The 25111-nt window shown below is 38.9% G+C and overlaps 1 protein-coding gene across 4 annotated transcripts in view; it reads right to left on the reverse strand.

Moving 5' to 3' along the window:
* TAF4B (TATA-box binding protein associated factor 4b) overlaps window positions 1–25111 on the reverse strand; it is a 103740-nt gene that overhangs the window by 69188 nt on the left and 9441 nt on the right. For all 4 annotated transcript variants that reach the window (XM_004020461.5, XM_042239177.2, XM_060405386.1 and 1 more), the window contains 6 exons: window positions 24538–24683; window positions 15066–15173; window positions 8644–8805; window positions 8419–8541; window positions 6421–6510; window positions 3297–3935 (listed from right to left, as the gene is read on the reverse strand). In XM_004020461.5, coding sequence (XP_004020510.1) covers window positions 3297–3935; window positions 6421–6510; window positions 8419–8541; window positions 8644–8805; window positions 15066–15173; window positions 24538–24683 — 1268 coding nt within the window. The remainder of the gene's footprint in view (window positions 1–3296; window positions 3936–6420; window positions 6511–8418; window positions 8542–8643; window positions 8806–15065; window positions 15174–24537; window positions 24684–25111) is intronic.

Consider the following 25111-nt stretch of genomic DNA (forward strand, 5'->3'; position numbering starts at 1 on the left):
CCCACAAACTGATCACTCAAGCCTAGATCTAGGTCAGGCCAATAAGAAACTGAGAGTGAACCACCTGACTCAATAAAACAATAATTCTTGTTTTGTTTCCTATACATTATGGTTCTCCTTCAAAATAATTAGTTAGCTATGAGACAAAAATACTATTCAACAACAACACATCTTTCCTAATATTCTGGGTTCATTTATTTTAGGAGATCAGTTTCACTTCAGTATAATAAAACTGAAAATTACCACATTAATAATGTACTAATTAGTTGTTTTTCTCTTATATCCACAAAACAATAGTTGGACAATGATTTGTTGAATGTACTTGGCCACTTGTTTATCAAATGTATACAATTCTGTAAGAAAGAAATGCAAGTAATACAGTCACCTGGGGAAATAACATCTGAAATAAGGGAAATATCTATGATAAAACTAAATCCTGCAATGGTAGGTTAAGAAGCTTCTTGTAACTTAAAAGTGTGACATTTAAAACATCTTATTAAGAAGGAAGAAAACCTATAGAATTCTTCAGAAAAATCTGTACAAGCTAGAAAAGGATAAAGTACTAATGGGAATTTTTAAATTCATGATTATTAAAGGAAATAAACCACACAAACATTTACACCTGACACTGAACAACACAGTCACATTTGCATTGTTCAGACCATCACTGGAGGCTGCATCCTGAGTTCTATGGACCACAGATTTGATCCAGCGTGGCACTCTCACACTTTAAATAATTATTCACCATGTTTCTTATAAGCCGCATTATTACCATCTTGTTTCTAGCTCCCTGAGTGTTTTCCTCCTCGCTTCAACCTAGGATTAAACTGGACTACGGTTTGTAATGAATTCACTGATGATATTCTTAAACTACCTGAGTAATACTATTTCAAACCTAAGTAATACTAATTTTCTAAATTAGTTGTTTAGAAAGAGCATTCAAGTTCAATCCTCTCTGTGGCATTACCATATAGAACAGCTTATGCTGTTTTGTGCCCCAGGTAAAAATCTGCTGTAAAACAGGTTACAATGCATCTTCAGAGTCTAGCTGCTCTGGTTTTTGCTGTTTTAAACAGGAAGATAGGAATACTGACATTAAATCTGTTGACTAAAATGGAAACAAAGGCCAAACAAGAAAGCAGAATTCATAAGAAAACTAAATCATTCCCATTCTTTTAAGAATGAAAGTAGAAGTTTAAAAATCCTTAAAATTTACCAATGGATTTTGTTACATTTTTCTTGATTGAAATAGTTTCTAGTGTATAACAAGTCAAGCTTATAAAGTGTAAATGCTGTCAAGATATTATTGTTGCTTAGTTGCTAAGTCATGTCCAACTTTTTGTGACCCCATGGACTGCAGCCTGCCAGGCTCCTCTGTCCATGGGATTTCCCAGGCAAAAATACTGGAGTGAGCTGTCATTTCCTTCTCCAGGAGGAGATCTTCCTGAGTTGGGGATCGAACCTGTGCCTCCAGCATAGCAGGTGGATTCTTTCCCACTGAGTCACCCTGCAGGCCATAAGATATTATTACCTGACAGTTTTCTGTTTCAAGACATTCTGGAAACCTAGAAGTTCTTGCCATGAGCACCATAATCTAATGGGAAAGACAATGGATTCTACTTTGAGATCTACTGCTTGTTGAGTGCCAGTAGATTGTTCCTTAAAATTCTGGGATTCTTAGTTTTCTCCCTGTCTTACCTTCATCAAAATTATTTCAAAATCCATACTACATACAAGATATGTTTTTAAAACTCTATGTAGCCATGAAGTGTTATTTCACTCAGGGGTGAATATGCCAGAGATTTTCAATAAAGATGAGCACTGATTCAAGAATCAGCTATGACACATAGAGAGGATCCCCATTCTCTCCAACGTTACCAAAAGTGACCTTCCACTGGGACATTTAGGGTTTCCATTCTCTCCAGTGTTACCAAAAGCAACCTTCCACTGGGGCATTTACGGTTCCAGCATCTCCCAAACCTGGCTGTTCAGACAGAGGTTTAAGAATCACTGCTTCTAAAGAAGCTTTTATCTCTTAGATTAAATTCAGACACCCAAGAGAAACATAATGAGGCAGGTACATTTTTCCACTTGAAAATCAGAGCCAGAGTAGGAAGGGATGAAAAAAAAAAAAAAGAGTCTGACTACTGTCCAAACTGATCTTTCCTCTTTCATTCTACACCTTCATTCTACACCCAAGGTTTGCCCTCTGCTTCAAAGACCATCACCCACAGATACTAATGTTCTGTTCTGATCACATAAACAAGGCTGCGAAGTTTACTTAGATTTTACTACTCCAAAAAAGCAGAAAACACTAAAACAAAGAGACTCAAAACATATCCGTTAACATGGAGGTTTATAAAGAACAAGTGCAATCACCAAAAATCAAAAAAGAACAGTTAGTTCTGTTACAGGACTAGGTTTGTGGGAACTTTATTTAAAAAACATAATTTTCAATTAATTCACCATGTACTGTGTCCCACAGCTTAACAGTACTTTCAGTCTTCTGATAAAACTTGTCTTGAGTCAGGTTTATCTAAACACGAATACATAAACAGTGCATATTTCACCCAAGTTCTTTTACCCAAGACCTTCCCAACTTACAGAGTTCAGGAGAAAACACCACTGCTTACTCATCTCCTCCCTTCATTGTCACCTTCTCTCCTTAGCAATTTTTAAAAGAAATGTTACCATAACATCACCTATGTATTAGTAACAAGCCTACCAAAAATATTTAATCTGAATCTAATCTTGAGGAAATGATAACACAAAAGGATATTTTGAAAAACAAGTAGCCACAAGCACTTAAAATTATTACAACACAATGAACAACCACAAAAGGCTGAGAACTGTTCTAGATTAAGGGAGTCTGAAAAAAAAAAGACAAATAAGGGTAATAAGCAATTTTTTACTAGAAACAACATCAGGAAGCAAACTAGCTATAAAGGAACTTATTAGGACAACAAAGGAAATATTGTGCCTGTATTAACTTCCCATGCGTGATAGTATGTTGTAGTTAATGCAAAGAAAAAGAAACCCTTTTCCGTAAGAGGTACATGGTATTTAATGGTGCAAAGTCACAATTTCTGCAAACAACTCTTAAATGGTTCAGGAAAAAAATTATGTGTGTGTTTGCACCTGTAAATAAAGGGGAAAGAGACAAAGCCAACGTGTTCTGTTACCAACTGATCAGCCATGGTCAAGGGTACACAGGGGTTGATTTTACTAGTCTTGCCAGTATTCTGAATGTTGGACTTTTTCTAAAGAAACTGAGGAAGAAATGAAAAGTTACTCACTAGTTGTTTGACTTTAACTGCCTGTGGGATACCGGCTGGCTGTGCAAGCACGGAGCCTGGCTGCGCGAGTTTGATTTGGAGTGGAGGGCCAAGGGCGGGCTTGTCGGACGTGGTCCCAGTGGAAGTAAGAATGGGTTTCACGGATGGAATGCAAACAGCTGCTGCTGAGGTTTTTCCAAAAGGTACCGAGGGGAGTGCCAGCGTCACTGCTGTCCCGGAGACAACCGGCTTTTCAGGCTGCAGAGAGACTGCTGTCACCGTGTTCTGCAGGGCTGTCACCGTGTTCTGCAGGGATGTCACCAGAGGTTTTGGAGTCTGCAGCACGACAGCTCCAGCTGTTGTCCCTCCAGGCACAGCAGCCGGACCCACAGAGTGAAGAGTCACGACTCCAGTTTTTGCTCCCCCTGGACCAGCAAGTGGTTTCAGAGTTTGTACGGACACAACTCCAGGCACCGCTGCTTCCGAACCACCACCAACAGGCTTCTCAGCCTGGATGGAGGAAGCTGCCGTTGTTACCACGGGAGAAGGCGTTGATGTGGTACAGGTAGTAGTGACCACCTCGCTAGAAGTCTGCTGAACGCACTGCTGAATAAAGCTCTGGGCGTTGGGCATCAGTTGTCGTAAGGCAATCACACTTTTCTAGAAACAGGAAAGGAAAAAAACAACAAAACTGATAATTGAGTAAGTGAGCTCTAGTAAAATAGAACTACTTTGTGTGTCATATCTCGACAACATAAAAAGTATAATGTTTCAGCTGAGGAAATCTGTTATCAATCATTTACCTTCTGTCAATATCCAGGATATAAATAAAGCTCCAAAGTGCCTCATTTTTCAAAAAGTATTATGTCTCAGTATTAAGCTTATAGACCGTAGTTATCAATTTGGTATCAAATATTAGTATGGTAAAATAAAATACTCTATTCTACTTATTTGTATTTATCTAAACCCCATTAATAGATCACCCATAACTTCAGTATCTACAAGTTTGTTTACAGGACAGCATCTTAAAAAAAATTGTTTATTAAATAACTTTCAAACTTTGAAAAGAAACAGTCTTCACATGAAAATAAAACAGAAACAAGGTCAGTTTTCTTAATTGAGCTAGAGTATTTTCTGACTGGACTTAAAGTTGGGGTCTCCTTGTATCTTGCTTAAAAAAATAAGAACAGCTTAAACTAAAAAGTAGAAGGTTCTCCCTTTTCATCCCTGGGATTTTTATTTGCTTTTGTTTTTAAGTTAGAAAAAAAGATAAGAAAGGAGAAGGCGAGTAGACTATCTTTTGGTGAATTCTTGAGCTGTTTTGGAAGATTTCCATGATTTGGTACTTAAATTCAGCCAGACCACATTTACTTAAGAAGCAAATGAGAACTATGGCTCCTCTTCCCTTCTTTTCCTTTTAGTTACTTCTTTTACTTTTTTTATTTAAAAAGATTGAAAAAATTTTAAACTGAAGATTTTCAATTATATATCTATAAACAGTATCAAAGGAAAGAAAGTCTCTCAACGTTATTTTCCCAAACTTTAAAAATGGTAGAAAATAAGCTGCTTTGAAAATACATGAACATATGAAGCGACGTGATTAGTTAAATTTAAGTAAGAAATCAAAGATGGAGGAGACCTGGGAAAAACACAATTGGAAAGACATGTTAAAGTAATATGACTTAAAGAGATAGCAATAAAAATATGTATGTTAAATAAATACAATATGTACACTAAATTATCTCTTGATTATCTGGCCAGAGTTAAGCTTAAATGCCAAATCCCTCATCCCAGTGCACCATCCAACCGCCAGAGTGCTGAAGGATACATAAAAAAAAAAAAAAAGGCTTCGTTACAGTTCTTAGAAAACTATGCAAAGTGCACATACTTAATGGTAATATTTGATAACTTCAAGGTAGTGTTTCATAGGCCATAGAGTCAGGCTAAATTCCAGGCCTGTGTGTTTAATCCAAAGTTAACTTGAACAATTTTCTCACCTCCAAAATGGAAAATTAAATCCAAACAATGCAAATTTAAAAAAAACAGAAGTAGCTAGCAAAGTACAGAACACATAGTAGGTACTTACTTGCCCCCCCTCTTCTTCCCTACAGTGTCTCCAATGAGTATGAAACATAGATTCATATTACACAGAGTTGTCAGTGTCACACAGAGCACCTAGAGTCACAGACCTTTTGCACTGAAAGCACCTAAGGAAGAACTGCTGCCAGCTTCTCAATCATGAGGGCCACCTGGAAATGTTATCTGATGTTCAGCACTGTGCTGACTCTTTAATCTTCCCTTCCCAGACCAAGACTGCCCTGGCTAAAACACTTTCAGTTCAGATCAGATATCTGGCACCCTCCTAATTAACATGGTCAGCCTCCTGGTGACAATTTCCACTATCTTAATAGCCTTCGGACAGCCTGGTGCCCCAACCCCTTTCCCGCTCTTCTTTCATCTCCATGAAGTCTTACTCCTCTCTCCTAGACAACCATGCCAAATTTTTCTAAAGGCAACTCTTCATTCTGCTATTTCAAAATGTATGGGAGGACTCTTGGTTTACTATAATCCCAGGTCTTTAATAAATTTATAACTTTCAAGTCAACTCTTTTCCAGCTACTAAATATACAAAAGGAACACAATTTTTCAGTCTGCCAAACAAAGCTCTTGTTATCAAAGATATTGTTCTCCATCAAAATCTATTTAATTCAATAAATCTTAGAGAAGAGAATGTCTAACATTATAAATTAATTTTTAAAGATAATAGCTTTCCCTAACCCAAAATATAACAGTTTTCCCACTAAATTTGGCACCAAATTTAGGTTGACTATTTCTGACATTAAGAAACAATAGGACAAAGAAGAGACCCTACTTTTTTTAAGTTAAGAATTTTTCAGGATACAAGCACTAAATAATATAATCATTAAGTTATATTGATGAAGATGTTACTTTTGTTTTCTCAGCATGTTCCAATCCAAAGAATATGGATTATAAACGTGCTTTACAGATTGCAACAGCCCTAAGAGGTTTCTCCTACTGTTACTATCTTCATATTAAGTTGCTGTCATATTGAAATATTCAGATTTTAAATTACTTTTAAGTAATCCAATCCAAACAATTTCTTCAAAGTAACACATAACTTTACCTTAAGGAAAGGAACTAGGTGAGGCTGAGGTGAAGACTTGAGTTCAACATACAGTTGTCTAGTAAACTCTTCTGCTTCAATTTTTGCATCCTGAAGAATAGAAAAAACACTTTTAGGTTTACAAATATTTTACAAGAGGAAAAGTGTGTAATTCATGACTGGAGATACAGCAAGCTTCCAACAGTGATAAAGTCAAAGTCTATCATTAAATACAGGTGGGTTTTTTTTATGTCCCCTACAAAGTGAATAAACAGATGCTTTTTTAATATAGAATACAATGAAGCAATTATTATTATTTTTTAAGATCTCAGTAAGGAAAGTGAAAGTGAGATGAAAGCTGGCTAAATGGCAAGGTGACAGTATTAAGACCACAGTCTGTTAAGAACAAACTAAGAAGTAAAAACACAGGAGTCCTACATTACTTAGGGCAGAAAACTGAAAAGTTACCTGGTGTGGGGGCTTGGGATTTTGTTTTGTTTTGCCTTTCCAATTTTTAAATTACTCTAACTGTGACTAGACTGTGTTTTTAGAATGCTATTACAAGGCCACAATAATATACATGCTGTTGTTTCAAAGGGCTTAGGGACCCTTCCATGCCACTTTGGACTCTAAACATTGCAGGGGTCTATGAGGTCTAAATTATTCTCACATTAATAACTAATCATTTTTGGGCCTTTTTCACTGTGCTGAGATTTGTACCAATGGTACAAAAGCAACACTGAATAAAACTGCTGGCAGTTTTAAATAGCTGTCATATTCTACATTGCAAAGCAAGTATAGGAAAAAAACAAAAAACAGAACCAGTTCCACTCAAAAATGTCTTTGACCAAACAGTAATACTTAATTTTACCAAATCTCAACACTTTTGTAACCGTCTTTTAAAAATACTGCATGTAACCTACTGGGAACTACACACAGAGCAGGCCAAAGTAAGATACTCAAGGAAAAGCACTTTTCCAATGAGCTGCTAGCTGAATTAGCTGTGTTTTGTTGGTTTTTTTCTTTTGGTTTACCGGAAAGAATATCAAACCAGCTGTGGTTATTCACACTGGGGTATTTTGAGAGACAGTCTCTCAAAAGGAAAAAAAACAAAAACAAATGAACCAAACCTGTCACTGTAAGGAAAACAACTGTCAGTTTTTGCTGCTAATGATAAAAATCAGAGCTCTCAAGCCAAAATTAAAATTTTGGAAAATGTGTAACCATAATCCTGAGTTTGATAGCTTCTCTGTACTGAAAAAATTTTCTGATGTGATTGTTAGATTATGATTTTTTGATACTTTAAAAAACAGATCTGTCAACATTTGGAAGATCTATTCAACCCACTGAACCAGTTATTTTCCAGATGACCAAATGTGAGCTGTTACAAAAATCATACATGGGTGAAAAATCCATTCAAGGTACAAGATAAACCAGTGGACTATAAAGAATACCTATAATGATCTGGAGAAAAGCTCTCAAAGTACTTTCTCAACCATCTCTTTCCATGAGGCCAAATACTCCCCAAATAAGTTTATCTGACCAAAAAACAAGAGAGTCAACCTTCTCTCCAAAGCTGTCTTTAGGCTAAGAGAAGCAAGACTAGCAAACAAAAAGTAATACACACTCTGCCTTCTGGATCCCTGCGTTCCGTGCGCGCAGAATCGCATCCAGATTCAACCAGTTAAGGATGGGCTACTACAAGATTTACAACCCGTGACTGGTAGAATCCGCAGATGCGGAGACCACAGACAGGGAGGGTCAACTATGGGACTTGAGCATCCGGGGATTTTGGTATCTACAGTGGCTCCTAAAACCAACCCCCATCGATACAGGGCAATGACCCGATGGACAAGGTTTACGACTCTAAGGTTTATATCATTACAGAGCTTTCAAGAAGCAAACGTAAAGTTTATCCAAAAATCCATTTAAGATAAACTTCATTTAAAAATATATATTTATTCCCCCCTTAAAACCAGTTGTATGGATTCTTACAGAGCTTTTATAGTTCGAACTTACCAAAAGTTGCTCTACCAACTTCTTCACATTCTGCCCCATCTCCGGGGACTGGGATCCACTACACGCTAGTTTTATTAACATTGCGAGGAAGTTCTTACATTTCTTCACATTTTCTAGCATCGTCTAAATACAGAAATATAAACACTCACAAATGTTGGCTAGAAAACAGGATTCAAGAAAACGCGTAGAGCGCTTGATTTACGTAAGGTGCAAATGAGAGCTTACCGGAGACAGGTTAGCCTGAGCAGAGGCCGAGTTCTCTGTTTTGAGATTGAGCTCATTTGAAGGGGCAGATGCTGTTCCCACACTTGAAGGCTTCAGGGTTGTTACAGTATTCACGGGCTTTACAGGAGTAACTGTGACCACGTTGGCTGGCACAGCCACAGACTGAAATTAAAAGCAGCAGACACTGAGATACGCGTTACTATGCTACGTATCACGTGGGTGCCTCATTTCACACTTAAGACTACAGATGCATCCACTTGACTGCCTTGCTAGTCTAAGGCATGGAGAAGGAAATGGCAACCCACTCCAGTGTTCTTGCCTGGAGAATTCCAGGGACGGAGGAGCCTGGTGGACTGCCGTCTATGGGGTCGCACAGAGTCGGACACGACTGAAGTTACTTAGCAGCAGCAGTCTAAGGCAATGTAAAATCATTTACCAGATCTGGACTCGAGTACCTCTGGGTTTCATTCTCACCTATTTTTAGGTTTCATTTCTGGGTTTCATTAACTACCTATTTTTCATTGACACCCAAGCATCCACTTCAGGTAAGTTACTTAATCTTGCTAACCTTCTTGATTCCTGTCTGTAAGAAAACAAGGATAGCAACAGTACCTACTATCTTGGGATTGTTTTTAAAAAACAGTGCCAAGCGCACAGTCCTTAAACATATTAATATGTCTCCAAAAATGATCTGAAATAGTAAGTTTTTATATGAAAATACAGAATTTCCTATTCTGCAATATTCTGCTTTGTAGTAAGTACAAAGCTGTGAGATCTACTGATCATCTTATATTCAGATAAGCCATTTTTATGCAGACTTAATAGAGAAGTAATATTTTTGAAATTTGTAATAACAAATATTATGTGATTGTGTTATTTTCACATGGAAAAGAATCTCAGTTGTTTCTTCTAGCCTCTATTAAATGAAGAGGAGTGATTACAGCACCACCTGCAGGATAAAAAGTTAAATACAAGAAATCACAAATTGGATAATAAATATTTGAGACAACCATATTGAGATAAAGTACTATGCAGTTTCCTCTGAATCCTGGAGATTTTCTAATAAACTTTCTTAGGTTTACAGACAGTAAATACATACTCCTTCTTCAGTGAATGTTTTGTACTCTGCCATTAATTCTCTGTACTACTATATTTAAGAAAGTGATGTTGAACTTCAGCTTTAGGACTGATGAGAGAAGTTCGTCGGGGTACTACTGTCCCTTTTCCTTATGAAGCAAAATAAGGAAAATCTCAGGAAGAGTCCTATTTTTTGTGAGTAGAAGCATTTATAGCGTTTCTACTTTCCTTGTCAATATTTTATCCTGTCTCCAGCACAAAATCTGTCCTTTGTAACTCTTTCTAATATAGCTACTACCTGTACCTCACCTGATACTTGCACCTCTTAAGAGGCATGGAGTTACACGATCCCAGCCTTACGCTATATGTAATCACACTGCTCTAATGGATGAACTGTGTTAATCATTAACTTTGCATATGCTAGACCAGGCGGGAGAAGGCAATGGCAACCCACTCCAGTACTCTTGCCTGGAAAATCCCATGGACAGAGGAGCCTGGTAGGCTCCAGTCCATGGGGTCGCTAAGAGTCGGACATGACTGGGCCACTTCACTTTTACTTTTCACTTTCACGCATTGGAGAAAGAAACGGCAACCCACTCCAGTGTTCTTGCCTGGAGAATCCCAGGGATGGGGGAGCCTGGTGGGCTGCTGTCTATGGGTCGCACAGAGTCGGACACGACTGAAGTGACTTAGCAGCAGCAGCAGCAGACCAGGCTATGCTATTGCCATGCTTTTCAAGACCACACTGGCACTGACAGGCATGTCTAGGAGACAGGACAGAAAAAAGCTTGGGTATATGTAAAACAAATTGTGAAAAATCAGTTATACATAGTCAGTGAAATGAATTGTATGCACATTTAACAGACTACAGAGAGTCATCCGGGTTCTAGACCCTCATTTCTAAAAAAATGCCAAAAACTGGGATCATAATAAACTGTGGGAAATTCTGAAAGAGATGGGAATACCAGACCACCTGACCTGCCTCTTGAGAAATCTGTATGCAGGTCAGGAAGCAACAGTTAGAACTGGACATGGAACAACAGACTGGTTCCAAATCGGGAAAGGAGTATGTCAAGGCTGTATATTGTCACCCTGCTTATTTACTTATATGCAGAGTACATTATGAGAATCGCTAGGTGGGAAGAAGCACAAGCTGGAATCAAGATTGCTGGGAGAAATATCAATAACCTCAGATATACAGATAACACCACCCTTATGGCAGAAAGTGAAGAGGAACTAAAAAGCCTCTTGATGAAAGTGAAAGAGGAGAGTGAAAAAGTTGGTTTAAAGCTCAACATTCAGAAAACTAAGAACATGGCATCCGGTCTCGTCACTTCATGGCAAATAGGTGGGGAAATGGGAAACAGTGGCAATTTTTTTGGGCTCCAAAATCACTGCAGATGGTGACTGCAGCCATGAAATTAAAAAACGCTTAATCCTTGGAAGGAAAGTTATGACCAACCTACATAGCATATTAAAAAGCAGAGACATTATTTTGTCAACAAAGGTCCGTCTAGTCAAGGCTATGGTTTTTCCAGTAGTCATGTATGGATGTGAGAGTTGGACTATAAAGAAAGCTGAGTGTCGAAGAATTGATGCTTTTGAATTATGGTGTTGGAGAAGACTCTTGAGAGTCCCTTGGATTGCAAGGAGATCCAACCAGTCCATCCTAAAGGAGATCAGTCCTGGGTGTTCACTGGAAGGACTGATGTTGAAGCTGAAACTCCAATACTTTGGCCAGCTGATGCGAAGAGCTGACTCATTTGAAAAGACCCTGATGCTGGGAAAGATTGAGGGCAGGAGGAGAAGAGGACAACAGTGGATGAGATGGCTGGATGGCATCACCGACTCAATGGACATGAGTTTGGGTAAACTCTTGGAGTTGGTGATGGACAGGGAGGCCTGGCATGCTGTGGTTCATGGGGTCGCAAAGAGTCGGACACGACTGAATGACTGAACTGACTGACCTCTCAAAGTGGACACAGATCTTATTCACTAATTCACTGATATTTCTACTGCTTTAGCCTACCACTAAGGAGTGACCCAGCTTAAAATATGCATCAGTCTAAATTAAGAAAAGTTATGCACACAGTACATGGAAAGAGCAATGGTAGAAAAGAATGAAACAACACATATATATATCATTTTGGAACAACTACATGTACTAAATCTTTAAGAAATAGATACAATTTAAAAAACTGATAGGATTTCCCTGGTGGCTCAGTGGATAAGAATCCACCTGCTAATGCAAGGGACACAGATTTGACTCCTAGTCCAGGAAGAATCCACCTGCTGTACAGCAACTAAGGCCACATGCCACAACTGCTGAGCCCATGTGCCAAAACTGCTAAAGCCTGTGCTCCTAGGGCCGGTGCTCCGCAACAAGAGAAGCCTGCACACCACAATGAAGAGTAGCCCCTGCTTGCTGCAACTAGAGAAGAGCCCACGCAGCAATGAAGACACACCCAGCATGTCCAAAATAAATAGATGAATATTTTTCAAAAAGATAAAGGAAATGATATACTCAAGTACTGCAGAAGAGAAAATCTTTCATAGAATAATCTTATAAATTCTTCAATTTCATATTTTCCTGATGTCTCAACGTCCCACAAACAGGCTGTGAACACCTCACCCAGGTGACCAGGTGACCCAGTGTGATAAGGCTGGTTCCTCCTACAAACTCTCTTTCTGCCCTCCTGACTGCGACCTAGTGCCATTCAAACACACCAGTGAAATTCAATCCATAGGAACTCTCAACAAAGCCACTTGCCCCCCAAGTCCTCATTCTCTCTCAGGATACCACCTGTTTGGTCGAGCCTGCCCCAGGCCTCCTCCCACACGCCCCCCTGCATGGCGTGCCATGTCCCCTCTTCTAAGACCTGTCAGTATAGTAAATCTCTTTTACTTTCATATACCTCCTTGTGGTGGTATTTGGTGTCCACATCTGACTGATCATCAAAACAAAATCCCCTTTTAAGAAACATAATTACTTCTTACAATACAGAGCAGACATCAATAGGCCTAAATTCATGCTCTTTGGCCCAATGATCTCCTTAGAATAAATAACCTAAGTCTGGGGGGAACCTAGTAGTTTGGGACAATCAGCACAGAAGTAATAAAGAACAGTTTCCAGAGTCAGACAGAGACCTTGAGTCAAATGGCCCTCTGCTACGTATTAGCAGAAATCATGCAAATTTCCTAACTTCTCTAAACCTATTTTCACACACATAAAATGGAGATGATACTTCCTCATAGAGTCGTCACAGGACGAATTGAAGTGAGGAGAAGGATGCAGAACACTTACAGTGGTCAACATATTAAGTGCTCAATAAATGGTAGCCATTATTGGGTAAAAGAAAAACTACGTTTAAAATCAGAGTCACTGCTCATCATCTCTAATGTTAGAGGAACTAATATGGTTAAACAATTTTGAAACCTTAAACACCATGTTTGATCTACAGCATGGGATTTCACATAACATGGTCCAGGAAGATGTACCTTCTATACAGCAAAGGAAGGACAACAGTGGTCCCATGACCGTGGGATCCACTGATTGTGTCATATCTGGCAGGATCCAGAAGCTGCTTGCTTAGTTTAGAAAAGCCTGCAGAAACCAGGTGAAATGCGAACTCAAAGATAATACTCTATGAAGACAGAATTCCATCCTCCATCTTCTAAGACTTAGGTGTACTCACTGAATAAAACAATTTTATATGGACAAAAACATGAAAAACCAAAAAAATCAGAGTAGAAGGATGACTGGATCTACTTACTATTACTCCCCAAACCCACTGGGGGTCTCTGTGCTTTCCATTCCTGCCCACAGTGTGCACACTTCCACCAAAGAATGCAACAGGAGTCCCTAGGAAGCAGACACCATGGCTGCCTCATGGGACTTCAAGGTCGCGTTATCTACCAACCAGCAGGAAAGAGAAGAATCGTTACCATGATGGGGGTAACAGACCTGACATCTGGAATAGGGTGGTTCCTTTTATACAGTGAAGGTCAAGGAGTTTATGCAGTGAATCCAGGTGATTCACTTACTGGCTCTTGGTTACTTCCTTGTCCAGTTACAGCGATAAATGGATAAGTGCCACAACTCTTGCCTAAAAAGGCTGTGGTGGGGTTTCCCTGGTGGCTCAGTGGTAAAGAATCCACCTGTCAATGCAGGAGACACGGGTTTGATTCCTGATCCAGGAAGATCCCACACGCTGTGGAACAACTAAGCCCGTGCACCACAACTACTGAGCTTGTGCTCTAGAGCCCAGGGATCCCACCTACTGAGCCCACGTGCCACGATTATTGAAGCCTACACACCCTAGAGCCTGTGCTCCACAGCAAGAGAAGCCACCACAATGAGAAGCCTGTCTGTGCACGGCAACTAGAGAAGAGCCCACACACAGCAATGAAGACCCAGCACAACCATAAAGAAATAAACAAACTTATTAAAAAAAAATAAAAAAGACTGCAGTTTGGACCTCAGATCCCTCAGGGATAAAAGTCTGATCACACTACCAGTTAAGACCCAACAGAATTGGTAGTTAAGAGTGGGAGGAATCCAGAATGGATGGTGGAGGGAAATGATGATGTCAGCTGCAGCAGTGGGGACTTTAGTCCACCCTACTAACTTCCTCTTCTCTGCTTCCCCAAGGAAGAAACCTATTAGAATCCAAGGAGAGTTGGTTTCCAACATGTATGAGGACATAGGTCCCAATGCTTCAAGGAGGAGACTGCGATATACCATCACAAAGAAAGATGTGTGTTATCCTAGCTGTTGGGGATGCTATTTAGAGAGATGACAGTTGTCAGTTCCTTCAGAATCTGTCTCAGCTACAGAGCATTACCTTGCCATGAACACAACTCTCCCTGGAGAGTCCACATCCAGTGACTGATCACAGAGGGGGAATTGTGGTTCACCCAACCAAGGTGGCACTCAGTGAGACAACTCTTGACAGGCCACACTTGCTCCAGAGTTCCCCATCAGGGTGGCCAAGGCATTATTGGGCCTGCATTTAGTTCAAACTCCTATTCTCCTTCCCTTCCACAGCTATCAATCCTTTATAAACATCCCAGACACCAAAATTCTGTCCCAGCACCTGCTTATAGACCCTGGGACACATAAACATTAGACACATCTTGTATTAATTTAATACATTCAAATAAACATGATATTCCAAAAATATATACCATGTTCATCTTGTGTTTCCCATACTTTCAACAGTTCCCAGTTTAGTAAGTGTCCTCATGTATCAGTGGATTGTTCTCTTCAGGAAATAGCTAACAACAAATAATAACAAAATATGAGAATATAACCAGGGTTCACATAACCACAAGTCACAACTTACTTGCACTGGGGAAGGCTTTGGAACAGAGGTTACCACGGAAGTTCCTCCTTGTGCCAACTGTTTAACAGGTGCCACTGCCACTTTCTTGATTAACTGTGAACTAGAATTCTTGGGGGAAGGGGGGTAGAGAGTTATCAATATTAGTAATTTAAAATCAATCAGTATTATAGCAAACATCCAAATACTTTACCACAACAAACTTCTTTGTTATAACTTGCTATATAACCTTATGAATTTTATGCATATTTTCTACTATTAACCTAACTAATAAACTGTTACTAGGGCTTCCTGATGGCACAGCAGGTAAAGAGTTGACTTAAGATTCCTAAATATCACAGTATTTCAGCATTAAAATCTTGAATTTCACTCTTTGATTCTCACAGAAAACAGATTCTTTTTTTCTGTCATTTCCATTGCTGATATCCTTTCAGTCTTTAAAAAAAAATTGCTAATTAAAATTTTAAAATTGTGATATAATAGAAATATAACATTGCATAAGTTTAAAGTGTGTGATATGTTGATTTGATACATTTATGTAATGCTATATGATTCCCTAACATGAAAGGGACTGTATATAATGCAATGATTCTGTAACATTCACTAACATCTACATCGTATCACATAACTATCATTCCTTTTTTATTGAAGTATAGTTGAGGTACAATATTGTACCTCAATACAATAATGTCTTAGGCTTACAATATATTGACTCCCAACTTTTAAATGTTAAATTCCATTAATAACTATTTTTAAATATTGTCTATATTCCCTGTGTTGTACAGTATATCCATGTAGCTTACTTACTTTATACACGGTAGTTTGTATCTCTTAAGTCTTCTACCACTATCCATGCCCCTCCCCTTTAGATTCTTATTTAATATGTGATTATAAACAAAAGTCTGCTAACCTATCTTCTCAACCCATAGCAACCAAGAAAAGGAAGGAGTAGCTGTCACTAATACAGAAATAGAGAAAATGACTGGTTGAGCACCTAGAATCAAATTAGGGGAGCACAGAACACAGCAGGTTGGGACAGACTGTCAGAGGTGATATTACCACAGACTCCAATGAACCTTTTTATCAGGATGAGCCTGATACATGAAGAAATTACTATACTACATTCCGTATTTTCTGTTTAACCAAAGAAAGATGCCCATAAAAATTTTTTTATTAACTCTGACACACACAGGATAAGCTTTAGATACCTAGAAAGATAATCGTGTATGTAAAATAAATCACCTTTTAACAATGCCAAGTTAGGGGGCAGTCCTAAGATGGCGGAGGAATAGGATGGGGAGACCACTTTCTCCCCCACAAATTCATCGAAAGAACATTTGAATGCTGAGTAAATTCCACAAAACAACTTCTGAATGCCGGCAGAGGACATCAGGCACCCAGAAAGGCAGCCCATTGTCTTCGAAAGGAGGTAGGGAAAAAAATATAAAAGATAAAAAGGGGGACAAATGAGGGAGGGACAGAGACCCATCCCAGGAAGGGAGTCTTAAAAAAGAGAGAAGTTTCTAAACACCAGGAAACACTCTCATTGGCGAATCTGTGGCAAGCCTTGGAACCTCAGAGGGCAACATAACCGGGAGGAAAAATAAATAAATAATTAAAACCCACAGATTACGTGCCTAAGGCAACCCCCAATGGAGAAGCAGCGCAGATGCCTGCATCTGCCACTAGCAAGCGGGGGCTGGGCAGGGAGGCACAGGCTGCATTGCTTAGAGTAAGGAAAGGGTCCAAATGGCCAGAGGGCAATCTGAGGGAACTAACTTGAGATAGCAAACCAGACTGTGGGATAGCTATCCTTCGAAAAGCCCTAACCTAAAACAATGCCAGGCCTGCTCATAGAACAAAGGACTGAGCAGAGCTAGCTGGCTGCGGACCGGCACACGGCCCCCCCACCGCCCCGTCCCAGACAGGCAGATGAGGGCAGCCAGAGCTGGAAGGGGGCAATTACAGCCCCAGAGAGGCATCATCTACCAAACTGCAAGCAGGCTTCACTGGGATTCTGGAAGGTCGACATCCGTCGGGAGGGTCGCAGCCAATCAGCTCCCCAGAGGAGACACAGGGCACACCTGAGAAGGCGTGCCTGTTGTATAACCCAGAAAACTGAGCAGCTGGGATGGGGAGGTGATAAGTCGCAGCTCACCAAGCACCTGTCCACCTGAGCTGCATGGACCAGGGAAGGGCACAAAACACAGGCCTAATCAAGTCTGTGCCTTTGTGGAGTACCTGAGAACCTGAACCTGAGCGGCTTTGACCTGGGAGGTGCACTCAACCCAGGACTGGCCTGAGACAGTTCCTGGCAGAGCACCTAGAACCTGAGCAGTGTAGACTGGGAAAGCACTCATGCCGTGAGTGGGGCAAACCAGTGTGGCCGAGACACTGGGAGCACTCCCCAGAGACACCAGTGATAATTTGTTTGCCATGCTCCTCCCTCCCCGCAGCAGGACTGAACAAGTGAGCCTAAAAAAAGGGACCACCACCGCCCCCTCGTGTCAGGGTGGAAATTAAGACACTGAAGAGGCCAGCAAACAGAAGCTAAAATGAACAGAGGGAACCGCTTTGGAAGTGACAGTTGTAATAGATTAAAACCCTGCAGTTAGCACCGACTACATAGGAATGGGCATATAGATATTGAGAAGTTAAGCCGGATCAAGGAACTATCTAAAAATGAACTGACCCTACACAGTCCACAACACCACCAGAGAAATTCCTAGACATATTTTTACTATTATCATTTTTTTTAATTAAAAAAATTAAAAAAAATTTTAAGTCCTCTATTATATCTTTAATTTTCATTTTTACAACCTACTATTACTTTGCAAAAAAAAAGACCCTATTTTTAAAGCAAACTTCATATATATACATTTTATAATTTTTGTGACTTTGTTCTTTTCTTTAATATTGTATTTTTGAGAATCTAACCTCTACTCTAGATTTTTAATCTTTACTTTTTGGTATTTGTTATAAATTTTGTACCTTTAAGAACCCAATCTTCAGGACTCATTTTTACCTGGGAGCGAGATTACTGGCTGGATTGCTCTCTCCCTCTTTGGACTCTCCTTTTTCTCCACCAGGTTGCCTCTATCTCCTCCCTCCCCCTTCTCTTTTCTACCCAACTCTGTGAATCTCTTTGTATGTTCCAGACTGTGGAGAACACTTAGGAAACTGATTACTGGCTGGATCTATCTCTCTCCTTTTGATTCCCCCTTTATCCTCCTGGCCTCCTCTGTCTCCTTCCTCCCTCTTCTCTTCTCTGTGTAACTATGTGAACATCTCTGAGGGATCTAGACTGTGGAGAGCACACAGGGAAGTGATTACTGGCTAGCTTGCTCTCTCCCCTTTTGATTCCTCCTCTTCTCCTCCTGGTCACCTCTATCTCCCTCCTCCCTCTTCTCTTCTCCATGTAACTCTGTGTGCCTCTCCAGGTGTCCCTCACTGTGGAGAAACTTTACATCATTAACCTAGATGTTTTATCATCGGTGCTGTATAGATGGAGAAGTCTTGAAGCTACTGAAAGAATATGACTGAAAACCAGAGGCAGGAGACTTAAGTCCAAATCCTGAGAACACCAGGGAACTCCTGACTCCAGGGAAACATTAATCGACAGGAGCTCATCAAACGCCTCCATACCTACACTGAAACCAAGCATCACCCAAGGGCCAACAAGTTCCAGAGCAAGACATACCACACAAATTCTCCAGCAACACAGGAACATAGCCTTGAGCTTCAATATACAGGCTGCTCAAAGTCACTCCAAACTCACTGACATCTCGTAACTCATTACTGGACACTTCAATGCACTCCAGAGAGAAGAATCCAGCTCCACCCACCAGAACACAAGCTTCCCTAACCAGGAAACCTTGACAAGCCACACGTCCAACCCCACCCACAGTGAGGAAACTCCACAATAAAGAGAACTCCACAAACTGCCAGATTACAGAAAGGCCACCCCAAACACGGCAATATAAACAGGATGAAGAGACAGAGGAATACCCAGCAGGTAAAGGAACAGGATAAATGCCCACCAAACCAAAAAAAAAGAGGAAGAGATAAGGAATCTACCTGATAAACAATTCCAAATAATGATAGTGAAAATGACCCAAAATCTTGAAAACAAAATGGAGTTACAGATAAATAGCCAGGAGACAAAGATCGAGAAGATGCAAGAAATGTTTAACAAAGACCTAGATGAAATAAAAAAGAGTCAATATATAGTGAATAATGCAATAAATGAGATCAAAAACACTCTGGAGGGAACCAACAGTAGAATAAGTGAGGCAGAAGATAGGATTAGTGAGGTAGAAGATAGAATGGTAGAAATAAATGAAACAGAGAGGGAAAAAGAATTAAAAGAAATGACAGCCTCAGAGACCTCTGGGGCAATGTTAAACACCCCAACATTCGAATCATAGGAGTCCCAGAAGAAGACAAAAAGGAAAGGCCATAAGAAAATAATTGAGGAGATAATAGTTGAAAACTTCCCTAAAATGCAGAAGGAAATAATCACCCAAGTCTAAGAAACCCACAGAATCCCAAACAGGATAAACCCAAGGTGAAACACCCCAAGACACATATTAATAAAATTAACAAAGGTCAAACACAAAGAAAAAATATTAAAAGCAGCAAGGGAAAAACAACAAATAACACACAAGGGGATTTCCATAAGGATAACAGCTTATCTTTCAACAGAAATGCTTCAGGCCAGAAGGGAATGGCAAGACATACTTAAAGTGATGAAAGAAAATAACCTAAAGCCCAGATTACTGTACCCAGCAAGGATCTCATTCAAATATGATGGAGAAATCAAAAGCTTTACAAGCAAAAGCTGAGAGAATTCAGCACCACCAAACCAGCTTTCCAACAATTGCTAAAGGATCTTCTCTAGACAGGAAACACAGAAAGGGTGTATAAACTTGAACCCAAAACAAGTAAATGGCAACAGGATCATACTTACCAATAATTACCTTAAATGTAAATGGCTTGAATGCCCCAACCAAAAGACAAAGACTGGCTGAATGGATAAAAAAACAAGACCCCTATACATGTTGTCTACAAGAGACCCACCTCAAAACAAGGGACACATACAGACCGAAAGTGAAGGGCTGGAAAAAGATATTCCAAGCAAATAGAGACCAAAAGAAAGCAGGGGTAGCAATATTCATATCAGATAAAATAGACTTAAAATAAAGGCTGTGAAAAGAGGCAAAGAAGGACACTACATAATGATCAAAGGATCAATCCAAGAAGAAGCTATAACAATTATAAATATATATGCACCCAACATAGGAGCACCGCAATATGTAAGATAAATGCTAATAAGTAGGGAAATTAACAATAACACAATAATACTGGGAGACTTTAATACCCCACTCACACCTATCAACTAAATGGAAAATTAACAAGGAAACACAAACTTTAAATGATACAATAGACAGTTAGATCTAATGGATATCTATAGGACATTTCACCCAAAACAATCAATTTCACCTTTTTCTCAAGTGCACATGGAACCTTCTCCAGGATAGATCACATCCTGGGCCATAAATCTAGCCTTGGTAAATGCAAAAAAATTGAAATCATTCCAAGCATCTTTTCTGACCACAATACAGTAAGATTAGATCTCAATTACAGGAGAAAAACTTTTAAAAATCCCAACATATGGAGGCTGAAAAACATGCTGCTGAATAACCAACAAATCACAGAAGAAATCAAAAAAGAAATCAAATATGCATAGAAATGAATGAAAATGAAAACACAATAACCCCAAACCTGTGGGACACTGTAAAAGCAGTGCTAAGGGAAAGGTTCATAGCAATACAGGCATACCTCAAGAAACAAGAAAAAAGTCAAATAAATAACCTAACTCTACACCTAAAGCAACAAAAAAGGAAGAAATGAAGAACCCCAGGGTTAGTAGATGGAAAGAAATCTTAAAAACTAGGGCAGAAATAAATGCAAAAGAAACAAAAGAGACCATAGCAAAAATCAACAAAACCAAAAGCTGGTTTTTTGAGAAGCTGAATAAAATTGACAAACCATTAGCTAGACTCATCAAGAAACAAAGGGAGAAAAATCAAATCAACAAAATTAGAAATGAAAATGGAGAGATCACAACAGACAACACAGAAATACAAAGGATCATAAGAGACTGCCATCAGTAACTACATGCCAATAAAATGGACAACTTGGAAGAAATGGACAAATTCTTAGAAAAGTACAACTTTCCAAAACTGAACCAGGAAGAAATGGAAAATCTTAATAGATCCATCACAACCATGGAAATTCAAACTGTAATCAGAAATCTTCCAGCAAACAAAAGCCCAGGACCAGATGGCTTCATAGCTGAATTCTACCAAAAATTTAGAGAAGAGCTAATACCTAACTTACTCAAACTCTTCCAGAAAATTGCAGAGGAAGGTAAACTTCCAAACTCATTCTATGAGGTTAACATCACCCTAATACCAAAACCTGACAAAGATGCCACAAAAAAAGAAAACTACAGGCCAATATCACTGATGAACATAGATGCAAAAATCCTTAACAAAATTCTAGCAAACAGAATCCAACAACACATTAAAAAGATCATACATCATGATCAAGTGGGCTTTATCCTAGGGATGCAAGGATTCTTCAATATCCACAAACCAATCAATGTAATATACCACATTAACAAATTGAAAAATAAAAGCCATACGATTATTTCAATAGATGCAGAGAAAGCCTTTGACAAAATTCAACATCCATTTATGATAAAAACCCTCCGGAAAGCAGGAATAAAAGGAACATACCTCAACATAATAAAAGCTATATATGACAAACCCACAGCAAACATTATCCTCAATGGTGAAAAACTGAAAGCATTTCCCCTCAAGTCAGTAACAAGACAAGGATGCCCACTCTCACCACTATAATTCAACATAGTTTTGGAAGTTTTGGCCACAGCAATCAGAGCAGAAAAAGAAATAAGAGGAATCCAGATTGGAAAAGAAGTAAAATTCTCACTGTTTGCAGATAACATGATCCTCTACATAGAAAATCCTAAAGACTCCACCAGAAAATTACTAGACCTAATTAATGAATACAGTAATGTTGCAGGATATAAAATCAACACATAGAAATCCTTTGCATTTCTATACACTAACAATGAGAAAACAGAAAGAGAAATTAAGGAAACAATTCCATTCACCTTTGCAACAAAAATAATAAAATACCTAGGAATATATCTACCTAAAGAAACAAAAGACCTATATATAGAAAACTATAAAACACTGGTGAAAGAAATCAAAGAGGACACTAATAGATGGAGAAATATACCATGTTCATGGATCAGAAGAATCAATATAGTGAAAACAAGTATACCACCCAAAGCAATCTATAGATTCAACGCAATCCCTATCAAGCTACCAACGGTATTTTTCACAGAACTAGATCAAATAATTTCACAATTTGTATATAAATACGAAAAACCTCGAATAGCCAAAGCAATATTGAGAAAGAAGAATGGAACTGGAGGAATCAACCTGCCTGACTTCAGGCTCTACTACAATGCCACAGTCATCAAGACAGTATGGTACTGGCACAAAGAAAGAAATACAGATCAATGGAACAAAATAGAAAGCCCAGAGATAAATCCACACACCTATGGCCACCTTATCTTTGACAAAGGAGGCAAGAATATACAATGGAGAAAAGACAATCTCTTTAACAAGTGGTGCTGGGAAAACTGGTCAACCACTCGTAAAAAAATGAAACTAGAACACTTTCTAACATCATACAGAAAAATAAACTCAAAATGCATTAAAGATCTAAACATAAGACCAGAAACTATAAAAATGCTAGAGGAACACATAGGCAAAACACACTCAGACATAAATCACAGCAGGATCCTCTATGATCCACCTCCCAGAATATTGGAAATAAAAGCAAAAATAAACAAATGGGACCTAATTAAAATTAAAAGCTTCTGCACAACAAAGGAAACTATAAGCAAGGTGAAAAGACAGCCTTCAGAATGGGAGAAAATAATAGCAAATGACAAAGAATTAATCTCAAAAATATACAAGCAACTCCTGCAGCTCAATTCCAGAAAAATAAACGACCCAATCAAAAAATGGGCCAAAGAACTAACAGACATTTCTCCAAAGAAGACATACAGATGGCTAACAAACATATGAAAAGATGTTCAGCATCACTCATTATCAGAGAAATGCAAATCAAAACCACAATGAGATACCATTTCATGCCAGTCAGAATGGCTGCGATCCAAAAGTCTACAAGCAATAAATGCTGGAGAGAATGTGGAGAAAAGGGAACCCTCTTACAATGTTGGTGGGAATGCAAACTAGTACAGCCACTATGGAGAACAGTGTGGAGATTCCTTAAAAACTGGAAATAGACTGCCATATGACCCAGAGATCCCACTGCTGGGCATACACACCGAGGAAACCAGAACTGAAAGAGACAAGTGTACCCCAATGTTCATCGCAGCACTGTTTATAACAGCCAGGACATGGAAGCAACCTACATGTCCATCAGCAGATGAATGACTAAGAAAGCTGTGGTACATATACACAATGGAGTATTACTCAGCCATTAAAAAGAATACATTCGAATCAGTTCTAATGAGGTGGATGAAACTGGAGCCTGTTATACAGAGTGAAGTAAGCCAGAAAGAAAAACACCAATACAGTATACTAACACATATATATGGAATTTAGAAAGATGGTAATGATAACTCTGTATGAGAGACAGCAAAAGAGACAGATGTATAGAACAGTCTTTTGGACTCTGTGGAAGAAGGCGAGGGTGGGATGGTTTGGGAGAATGGCATTGAAACATGTATAATATCATATGTGAAATGGATCGCGAGTCCAGGTTCAATGTATGATACAGGGTGCTCGGGGCTGGTGCACTGGGATGACCCAGAGGGATGGGATGGGGAGGGAGGTAGGAGTGGGGTTCAGGATGGGGAACACATGCACACCCGTGGTGGATTCAGGTTAATGTATGGCAAAACCAATACAATATTGTAAAGTAAAAAAAAAAAAAAAAAAAAAAAAATCCATGTTAATGAAATATTACAGTAGATTTCTAATTTTTTAAAGATAACTCCTATATGATATAGATAAAAATGAATACTGTAAACTGTAGTATTAATGTCTTACCACAAATTAAAAATTGAAGCAGAATGGTTATTTTCTTCCCATTTAGAGATGCAAATAGCCCTTTGAACATTCCCTTGAGGACAACAAAATCTGAGTATGAAGATTAAATTTTTAATTTTACCAAATGACAAAACCAAACATCTTGATATAATTAACATATTCAAGGAAAGTAGCTTAATTCAAAAAGTTGAGCAGAATCATCTTTTCTATTATATTTACTGGCAAATACATACACACTTATATGAAGATAATTGCTAGAAAACTAAGGAGGATGAGGAAACATTAATGTATACTACCGGCATGGTACAGATTTTGACGGTTTGCGTATTTGCTGGTACAGCTGGCCTTGAAGTTATGTTACTTGTGGTCTCAGTTCTTGTTACAGCTTGCTGAGGAGATACCAACATCAGCTGACCACTGTTACTTTTGATCAAAACGGTTCCTATAGGTAACAGAAAACAAAATGTCAGCTAATAAATGAAGCATAATCTTTATATATTTTGTTCTCCCATTTCTTTCAATGCTGTAAAATGCTCTGATTAAGTGAATAGTTAGTACATACTGAATTCCATGTCTACTAATTACAATATATAATACAGAAAAATGCTGTTACTCAAAGCTATATATTAAAAGTCTAAACGTATGGATGAGATACTCCTGAAAGAGGCGAAACACTTTTCCTCATGACCTCAAACTATTTATAAAGCTACAGTTAAGACAGTATGGTAACAACACAAGACTATGCAAACTGACCAATGGGATAGAAAATCCCAAATAGCCTCCATATATGTCATATGAAATTTTTCCAAGGGTACTGCAGATCAGTGAGACAAAGAGCTACTATATAATTAGTTACTTATATGAAAAGAT

This window comes from Ovis aries, chromosome 23 (genome assembly GCF_016772045.2).
Source record: "Ovis aries strain OAR_USU_Benz2616 breed Rambouillet chromosome 23, ARS-UI_Ramb_v3.0, whole genome shotgun sequence".
Taxonomy (NCBI): Eukaryota; Metazoa; Chordata; class Mammalia; order Artiodactyla; family Bovidae; genus Ovis; species Ovis aries.